The 10,614-nt window shown below is 42.3% G+C and overlaps 1 protein-coding gene across 1 annotated transcript; it reads right to left on the bottom strand.

Moving 5' to 3' along the window:
- Positions 1 to 426: 426 nt before the first annotated feature.
- On the bottom strand, positions 427 to 9,119 carry LOC306894010 (uncharacterized protein; the record flags this gene model as incomplete). The annotated part of the gene is made up of 14 exons (XM_079456231.1): positions 9,033 to 9,119; positions 7,524 to 7,910; positions 7,120 to 7,344; positions 5,963 to 6,343; positions 5,397 to 5,783; positions 5,077 to 5,217; positions 4,425 to 4,519; positions 2,398 to 2,445; positions 1,807 to 2,188; positions 1,552 to 1,716; positions 1,216 to 1,325; positions 891 to 1,000; positions 621 to 750; positions 427 to 534 (listed from the first exon to the last, which is right to left on the bottom strand). Exons 1-14 carry the CDS (start codon positions 9,037 to 9,039, stop codon positions 427 to 429), a joined length of 2,676 nt encoding a protein of 891 aa, XP_079312357.1. The 5' UTR covers positions 9,040 to 9,119.
- Positions 9,120 to 10,614: the final 1,495 nt, after the last annotated feature.

Here is a 10,614-nt window from a genome sequence, read left to right as displayed (position 1 = left end):
CCCTAGCAACCAGCTAAAACAGCAACCAGCTACAACACACTAATAATCAACCAAACTAGCACCGCTTAAATAACTAAAACATTCTGATAACCAGTTAAAACATCTTAACAGTACTGTGAGGTTTCGGTTTCTTTGATTTGAACTTTGATGTCCACCCTTCACACTCACTTGTGATGTATTAATCATTCACACCTGATAGTCAGTCGTCACATAATAACAGAACTAGAAGAAGAGCACATGTACTCACAGTTACTAGGCTTGTTCTACTTCATGCAGCAGCCCCAAGAACCGACAGGCAGATGATATCAAGGTCCCGCGACAGCGATTGGAAAAATAATACGAAGGAGTTCGAGAATCACTCTCGCTGTACTTTGTTGTCATCCACCTGTCTGTGCTTGTGGCACCACATGAAGTTTTGGCAAGGACCTAATCTGACGCCGTGATGGTCTTGACAAGGTTCATGTCCCTCATTTTGAGAACCTTAAGTGAATCTCTTACGCTTTCTATATGATCCTTGGCCTCTTTCAGAATTTCCTGTTAAACGAGAGAAAAACAGAGTTTTCAAGTCTTCACTATTTAGATGTGTGAGAGTACATGTGTACTATAGCTTGGGCTCTTACGTCATCCTCAGTCTTCTGTTGAGAGATGATGGAAATCTTCAGCGTCAGCTGCTCTATTAAATCCCTCTTGTCCATGATAATCCTGGTGGTGATCTTCTGCTGCTTAGCTAGTGAGGCGATCTTCTCTCGTCTACACAAAAACACACAATACACAAATAAGAAAAACATTCAAGCACTGTTACTGTTCCCACAGAACAAGGAGATTATTGTGAATCAATGAGAAAGTTCCTGTCATTAGATCAGTGAAGTGTCCGTGTAAAAACAACTCACATGCTTTTCAGCAGCAGCATTTTTCCTCTTTCTTCATGAAGACGAAACTCTGTGTATTCCAGATCCGTCTCCAGCAGCAGTTGAAAGCCTGTACTCTTAATCTGGCAGTCCTGTTAATACACAAACAAATACGTTAAAAAACCTACCAAGTAGGAAAACAAGACGTGCAAGCACATTGTTTATTTCTATTTGAAGAAGAAAAAAGTAAACAGACCTCTATGTTCTTCATGACTGTTTCCCACAGATCAGGTGGAACGAACTCACCTGTCAGTTCACTGGACTATGAGAATGATTTAACTCGGAATAAATCTGTCACTTCCCTGACTTCCTGGGCGTCTTCATTTAGGTGAAACCACCGGTGCTTTAAAATCTGCTCTAGTGTGGGTCGCTTGGCTGGATCATAGGCTAGACAACGTCTGATAAGACTCTTGCATTCTGGAATTTAAAGAAAAGAGCTGGGTAGTCATGACTAGCTGACACACCTGTAACATTTGATCACGTGACTACTACGAAGTAAACACGTCTTTACTCAAGACATATTATGCATCCTAACTGAACTCAAGACAGAACTCCAGGCTGTCAGCGGTAAACGTCTCTACAGATTTGACATGGTCTAAAAATGTTTGGCCTGTTTCCATCTGAAATCCGTCACTTCACTCACCTTCAGATAAGTTGGGATTTTTAAACTTGACTTGTACATATGTGTAATCAATTGAGGATCCGTTGACCATTTCATACAGGAGCACACCCAGTTGCCAGACATTTAACGGGACGGCGTGGTACGTCTGGTTCATAACGACCTCAGGTGAACGAATCTCGTTCGCACCTGTAAGGAAGACATTTTCAATAAAAAGCTTGTACGACAACAAATTTGTCCAGAATGCACAGGCTACAGGAACACAAAACACCAGCTTACCTGCATATTCAAGACTAGGGTAGGCAGAGTTGCTAGATAGGGAACCACAGCCAAAGTCAATCAGCTTGAGCTCCAAGGTTTGCACATTGATCAGGATGTTGGCCGAATGAATGTCACTGTGGAAGACTTTGTGGTCGAAGCAGTGTTGAACAGCCTGTACGGCTTGACGCATGAAGCCGCGTGCTATTATTTCATCCAGTCTTCGATGATACAAGATGAAATCATACAATGTCTGGCAGGGACAAGGGTACTCCATAATGATATGTGCGCTGACGGAGTCTTCAAACCATTCTAACATTTGCACCACGTAGGGGCTTAAGGGAGCTTGTCGCATGAGAAGCATCAGAGCCACTTCTGTGAGCAGACGTTTTGAATGGCCGGGCTACAGAAAAGAGATGAAGAAAAACCATCAGTTGGCTCTGCTTAACAATATAGTTGTGTGTATATATATATATATATATATATATACACAAAAAAGACATTTCAGCTCTTGCAGGCTCATGAACCAACCTGTAATATGAATTGTATCATATGTTGTAAGTCATTCAGAAAGTAAATATACAGTCAAGTCATGATGTCGGGCCAACTTACAATCCGAAGATATTGATTTTGTTTCTTGATTAAGGATTTGAGAGCAACCTGCAAAGAATCAAAAACACAAAATTATGATTAAATGATTATATGACAACTGTCATGAACTGCACGAAGACACACGGATTCAAACGCAGGTGGTCAGTCCAAACTCAAACAAAAATATCAACAGGGCAAAGGCTAAGAGTAATCAAAAACACGACAAGACCAGGGGCCTCATTTATAAAGCTTGCGTACGCACAAAACGGGGCTGAAAACATGCGTACGCCAGTTCCTGCGCAAAAGGTGGGATTTATAAAGAAAAACTTGACGTGAAAATATACGCACATCCACGCAAACTGTGACCCATGCGTACGCACATTTTGAAGACTAAGCAGTTTGGCGACACTGATGGTGAGCTGAGGGATTGACGGTAGATTAATGAAATTAAACACATTGAACTTGAAAAGTTGCGCATATAGACCTATACAAATATAACCATAAACATACTAATCACTTTCAACCCTCATTATGCGTCCTAATCATAAAACATGCATGTCCACAATTCCAATTTATATAAATAAATGGTAATAATCTATCAAATAAAAGTGCATCAATTTAATTTATTTTACTTTTATTTGCTAATGATCTAAGGGTGGGCGTATGGGTTTACCACTCATTGTCTGATTGCTAGGACAGGTGTAAAGGCTTGAATGTGATCGCTGTAAACATAAATACTACGGTGAAACCCCATCTACGACATGATGGATGCGCTGGCATTGCTGGAGGACTATGCCAATGGCAGATTTAGGAGGGAAAGGGTGTTTAGAGACCGCGAAGATTTTCCAGCCCACGATGATGACTGACCTAGAGCCATGCTTTTGGATCTGTGTGCTGAATTGGGGCCAACATTACAAAGGCAAACTACACGAAACCGCGCCATCCCGGTACCATCCCAAGTCCTGTCAGTTTTAGGATTTTTGGCAACCGGGATTTTTTTCATGCGCAAAGCTTGATTTGGAAACTTATAATTCTGTTAATTTGACATAAATCTGGGATTTCACAGCCATCACTGAGCTCCTTATGCCTGCTGTTTTGAAAGGGATTATTAAAATGACAAATCGATACATAAAGTTTCCTTACACTATTCGGGAATAGGCCAATATCAAAAGGCCATTTGCAGCAATGTCCGGATTCCCAAATGTAATCGGTGCAATTGACTGCACTCATATTGCTATAAGATCTCCACATGAGAACGAGTACATTTATGTGAATCGAAACGTGCATTACATAAATGTGCAAGTTGTTCGTGACGCCAATACTATGGCTACCAAACAAAATAAATTTCCTTTCCTCCACCTCAGTCACAAGAACCTCTCTGTTTCTGTGTCTGTGAAATTTCTCTTTTTCCCCTTAGTTTCCATTGCTGCTATTATCACGCATACAGAACCTCTTGCTCATTAAGATGCACGGCCATTCATGAGGTGATTTGCATGTGCTATATATGGTTGAAAAGGGGCGGGTTGAGGGCGGGATGTCGATTTTTTTCACATGCGCAAATTATCAGGTAGACTGTGATTTATAAAGTGAAAATTGCGTGCAGTTGTGCGTACGCACAGTTTTATAAATCTGATTTTTTTTTTGCGTACGCTATTTTTGGCTTTTGTGCGTACGTACACTTTTAGTAAGGTTCCTACGCACAGTTTTATAAATGAGGCCCCAGAACACTTAGAATTGCATTGTGACACAAAATAAGACTTAGCCCTGAGTGACTGAGAAAACCGGGTTTAAATAAGCAGACAAGAACAGTTAACAGGACACAGGCGTAAGTAATGATGGATAATGATTCCGGGCAATGGTTTTTGGGAAATTTAGTGTGATATGACAGTCCAAGTGATGAGGGGAGTGCCCTCTAGTGGATTTGAGAGGGCACTCCAGCTGGTGACTGTGACAACAACGGGCAAATGATGGCTTGAAACCTACATGTTTTCATCAAGACATGATCTCTCTGTACATAAGAAGTCAGATGTTCTGGAAGAATGCGTTACCTTTTTGCCATCTTTTAAACACTTTGCCTCGTAGACCACTCCGCAGCCTCCTTTTCCAAGCATATTCCCTTTCCCATAGTAGAACTCAGCAAATCCTGAAAAACACAAGACACGAAGAATGTGACAACACAGTTGATATAAACCACACTTGTGCTCTATGGTGTGACAGCTAAAAACAATGAAGAAGTTAAATCTCTCTTGTGCTATTTTATATTCATATAAATGTAGAGTTTGAAATGTTCTTCTAAAATAAGCATTTTTATCAGTCAATTTAAGCTGCAATCTGTACGTTTTTTGGGAGAAAATACATCAGAAAACGAATCAGTGTTCAAAACGATCGCCTTCGCTCAGCAGAGCGGCTGCTTTAACAAGTGTGTGGATTCTGCGGTTCACATGTTACGTGTTTGTTTGACATTGATATATTTGGTATTATAACTCCGACTGCTTCATTCTTCAAGAAGAAAACCATATTCAATTATGATGCCTTGAGGGGGAGTAAAACATGGGGAAATCTTGATTTGGTAGTGAAATATCGCTTTAAGGTGTGTTGATCGATATTTGTGGTTACTTTAAGTGAGCAGCAACAATAAACAGACGTTAAAATAAAACAAGCAAACACAAGAAACTTTAGTTACAAAAACAACAGACTCGCCTCTAGACGGCTTGCAGGAGGCTTGTGGAAGAACGATCGGCTCCTCTGGGGTCTTGCAGTGGGACGGGTGCTTAACACCCACCCATGTTACATTAGAGGAGAAACGGATTCCTTTCCCCGTGCTCTTTTTTACGTGATCTTCTAAAACACAGAAGAAGAGACATCCGATCAAACATGAGCAAGTATCGCAGTCAATACAATACAGAAAGAGACAGTTAACAAGTGTGTGTGATCTCTTCAGACAGACCATAACCAGAGTACTTATCTGAGAGCAGCGATCGGCCATTAAAAACATCATTGTGTGTTTATGTGTCTCTCACCTTGTGTGCTGTTCTCCACAGCGTCTTTCAGGCTGATGTTGTGTTCTTCTGGATCATCAGCTGACAGTGAATCCTCATTGATAACACTGAGTACCTTCAGTTCATCATCATCTCTGACTTCATCCATACGAACTTCAACGGAGGACCCGGGTAAAGTCCAGGAGGCACCGCTGACAGCAGACGGATCAAAGACAGAAGATGTTTTCTGGAGGCCGGATGTACTCGGGACACACGCCAGGTCTGAATGAGATGGACGCGAGTCCGGCAGCAGTGGAGGAACGATCGGCTCCTCTGGGGTCTTGCAGTGGGACGGGTGCTTAACACCCACCCATGTTACATTAGAGGAGAAACGGATTCCTTTCTTCTTGCTCTTTTTTACGTGATCTTCTAAAACACAGAAGAAGAGACATCCGATCAAACATGAGCAAGTATCGCAGTCAAAACAATACAGAAAGAGACAGTTAACAAGTGTGTGTGATCTCTTCAGACAGGCCATAACCAGAGTACTTATCTGAGAGCAGCGATCGGCCATTAAAAACATCATTGTGTGTTTATGTGTCTCTCACCTTGTGTGCTGTTCTCCACAGCGTCTTTCAGGCTGATGTTGTGTTCTTCTGGATCATCAGCTGACAGTGAATCCTCATTGATAACACTGAGTACCTTCAGTTCATCATCATCTCTGACTTCATCCATACGAACTTCAACGGAGGACCCGGGTAAAGTCCAGGAGGCACCGCTGACAGCAGACGGATCAAAGACAGAAGATGTTTTCTGGAGGCCGGATGTACTCGGGACACACGCCAGGTCTGAATGAGATGGACGTGAGTCCGGCAGCAGTGGAGGAACGATAGGCTCCACTCGGGTCTTGTGGCGGAACGGGCGCTTAATACCCTTCCACGTTCTCTTAAAGAAGCCACAGATTCCTGTACGCTTCTTCCCTTTGTGTTCTGAAATGAAGAACAATCAGAAAACATCTGAATAAACATGTGTGAGAGCAGATCAGACACGAACGATGTGGGTCACTGAATAAAAACAAGAGGAAATTATGGAGTTCTTCAGACAGTTTTCAGAGAAGGAGCTAATTTCTCTGAGGAACACAAACACATTCACGATACAGAACACCTTCTTGTATGTTAATACAATTCAGTAGAACGCACAACATAACGTAAACGTAACAGGCACACAGTTATCATCTCCAATCCACAGGGCTCAACGCTAAGGATTTGTTCTAGTGCCCTGGTCGGGCAAGGGATTCTCATTTTTGCCCAAACGGCATGGCCCCACATCAAAAAAATTAAAGATAAATAATATTGTCTAATTATTGATTGTTTTTTTAGCTTTGTTTTCTTAATAAATAAGGTTATAATACCATAAAAAGTATTAGCATAAATCACAGAAATCGAAAATATTGTTAGGCAACTAATCAGTAAGTGATAAACTAAAAACAATGCTGTATAAATTACATTTAGATTAAACTTTAATACTTTTATCATTTCACCAGTCAGGAGCAGTGAATGTTTTTTGGCTGTTAGAGGAACATTCAAAACAGATTTGTTTAAATAGGCAAGGCAACGTGCTAATTAAACTCTTTTGTGACGATACAGAACTGGCCTGATCGGGCAAGTGACAGTTCTGTCAGCTGGCCTGAGGGTCTCTCCTGCTGGCACCGGGCCATCAGTCAGTCCTTATTGTTGAGCCCATCAATCTAACATCTGTTTCTTACTTTGTATCCGGGAGGGACCACTGACAGCAGACGGATCAGAAATCTGTTCTCCGGATGTACTCGGGACACACGCCAGGTCTGAATGAGATGGACGTGAGTCCGGCAGCAGTGGAGGAGCGATCGGCTCCACTCTGGTCTTGTGGCGGAACGGGCGCTTTACACCCTTCCACGTTCTCTTAAAAAAGCCACAGATTCCTTTCTTCTTGCTCTTTTTTACGTGATCTTCTAAAACACAGAAGAAGAGACATCCGATCAAACATGAGCAAGTATCGCAGTCAATACAATACAGAAAGAGACAGTTAACAAGTGTGTGTGATCTCTTCAGACAGGCCATAACCAGAGTACTTATCTGAGAGCAGCGATCGGCCATTAAAAACATCATTGTGTGTTTATGTGTCTCTCACCTTGTGTGCTGTTCTCCACAGCGTCTTTCAGGCTGATGTTGTGTTCTTCTGGATCATCAGCTGACAGTGAATCCTCATTGATAACACTGAGTACCTTCAGTTCATCATCATCTCTGACTTCATCCATACGAACTTCAACGGAGGACCCGGGTAAAGTCCAGGAGGCACCGCTGACAGCAGACGGATCAAAGACAGAAGATGTTTTCTGGAGGCCGGATGTACTCGGGACACACGCCAGGTCTGAATGAGATGGACGGGAGTCCGGCAGCAGTGGAGGAACGATCGGCTCCACTCGGGTCTTGTGGCGGAACGGGCGCTTTACACCCTTCCACGTTCTCTTAAAGAAGCCACAGATTCCTGTACGCTTCTCCCCTTTGTCATGATTATCTGAAATACAGAAAAACAAACTGTTAACTATTAAAAACATTCAAAGTATTGATCAATTATGATCATGTCTGAGCTGATAAACAAGCCATTTAAAGCATTAAATCATAATATACGTTGTTAAAGCGTCTCAAGCCGAGACCAAGACACAGTTTGATAAAATGACAGGAGAACCTTTCTGTCAATCTTACACAAGAAACTATTTTCATGAACCAGCACTATACAGACTATCACAATGTTTTAAAACACTTCACCTAACGTGACTTAAACAATCATTTTAAAAGATCGTGATCATTGTACAACTTCTACAGTAATTATCAATAACGTTTATTATTGGATGTTTATTACAACTTTAGCCTTGTGTTTATGCATCAACCCAGACTAGATGCTATAGCCACACTAAGGGCTTCCTATGGGAAGGCAATGTGAACAGTGTGCTCATGTGCTTTATTAATCATCATCAATGAATGAACCCACATGTCTTTATGTGAGGTCACCTGTTTATTTCATCCTCCCAGCGGCCATTGTGTGCTTTCAATGTTCTGTACATGCTCAATAATACCTGCCGGTTGATGAAACGGAAATCTCGCACATTTAACGGAACTACGTCATTTCCTTTCGCGATTAAAAAGGTGGGAAGGAGTTTACACATTGAAAATATGAATAGAGACTGAATGAGAGTAGGGCTGTTGTCCTGTTGTTTACAGTGAAGAGAAGGGATTTCAGGACATTACAAACAAATACACGAGAGCGCGCACCCGTCACTCCCACAGACAGACACGCGATCATGGACAGAAAGACAACAAACATGTTGAAGCTTAACTTACATGAACAACATATAATCTTGAGTGTTCATCTTTACATAAAAGCATTTCCACTCGAGACCGCCGAGCGTGAGCGCGAACGCCGTTTTCCCGCCATATATACTGACAGGATCAGTAAACTAACGTTACTTTTCTGTTTAACCAGATTCATCGATAAACTGAACGACTCTCTTCACGAATTCATGGTTTATCACGTACTGATGTTTCCCTCTCTTGACGCTAAAGTCATCCAGAGATTCTACAGGACGATGTGTTTGTGTACGAAGCGCAGTAATAAAACAGAAAGCTTGAGTTGATTTACCAATCATTGTGAAGTTGTTCGTGTTTCTGTTCGCTGTTGAAACTCCTCAGTCGTGTCGGACCAGCAGAGAACGATGCGACCAGCCGCTCAGCTAAACGCTGTTTGTCTGAATGATAAGATCTCTCTTGCTGCTCGACGCTGAGGAGCGCTATGACGTCACAACGCTCGCTCGCTCGGCGCTGCGCGTGTCTATGTGTGTGTGCGCAGCATGAATCCACTTGTTGTTGTCGTTAAATGTTTTTATTTAACCAGGGGTCAGGGGTCAGGGGTCCGTTCTTCGTACGTCGCTAACTCGGTTAGCTGGATTTGATTGTTGACGATTTGGCATGATCTTTGATTGTTTGGGACGCTCATCCTGGACTCGCTGTCATAGCAACAGGCCCGTGAGCTTACTTCATGTAAACACGATTAGATTGCGGCTTTATAAGCGGAGGAGATAGGTAAGTCTGTCGCAGCCATATTTTCCATTTATACGACGATATTATTGCGGGATAGACAGGATCCTTTAGCGCAGCGCGATAGCGTCATTGTTGTGAGATACCGTTTTTCTCGTGAGGGTGTTATTTACATCAATCATTTGTTGGAACCACACATTACGTGTTCAACACGGAGGAGTCGGGCTTTAACAACAGCACAGACTGTGTCCATTGGCCTGAGATTCTTTGCGAGTGGCACTTTCCTTAACACTATTGGAGATGCAGAGAACTTGGTTAAAAGTGCTGTCTGTTGTGCCATTCGCAAACTTTATCTGGCGCTCAAGCAGTTTTTAGGGTTTTTGTGGTATTTCCAAGCCACTTAAGACCACAGGTTGTAAAGCAGGATTTCTTTTGCCATTGCAGGTACATTTATAATGGTTAATGACATGCAATCATGACCATGCCAATAAGTATGACTAACAGTATGTGTCCTTCAGGCTTCCCTAACGTGATTGGTGCCATAGACTGCACACACGTCCCCATCAAGGCCCCAAGGAGGGGGATTTTGTGAACCGAATTCATAGTGTAAATGTGCAGGTAAGTTACCATTACAATTTATAATATTCCAGACTGGGAAAAAAAAGTAATGAAATCAAAAAGTATGCAGTTGACTGACTAAAATCTCTTAGATGGTGTGTGACTCTATGCTCCATATAACCAATGGTGGAAGCAAAATGGCCAGGATCAGTGCATGACTCAAGAATTTTCAGAGAGTCACATTTATGCACATTATTTGAACCTGGTAAGGGAACATATACATTTCAAGCTCACAGTATTATACACAGTATTATGCTGAGCCTAACAGAACTGCATTTTTCCATTATACAGGGGATTTTGACGGGATCCTGCTTGGAGACAGGGGCTATGCCTGCAGGCAGTATTTTATGACGCCCTTCCCTGAGCCAAACCCTGGACCACAAACCCGTTACAATGCAGCTCTATCCAGGACAAGGGCACGCGTTGAAATGACCTTTGGGCAACTAAAGGGAAGATTTCAGTGTCTGAAAAGTCTGAGGGTTGCACCTGACAGGGCCTGTGACAGAATTGTCGCATGTGCCATATTGCATAACATTGCCACTATCAGAAAGGAGAGGACCCCTGTGGTG

The sequence above is a fragment of the Barbatula barbatula genome (genome assembly GCF_947034865.1).
Source record: "Barbatula barbatula genome assembly, chromosome: 5".
NCBI classification, from domain to species: Eukaryota; Metazoa; Chordata; class Actinopteri; order Cypriniformes; family Nemacheilidae; genus Barbatula; species Barbatula barbatula.
Note: the sequence above shows the minus strand (reverse complement) of the source record. Positions and strands in the feature narration are given on the sequence as shown.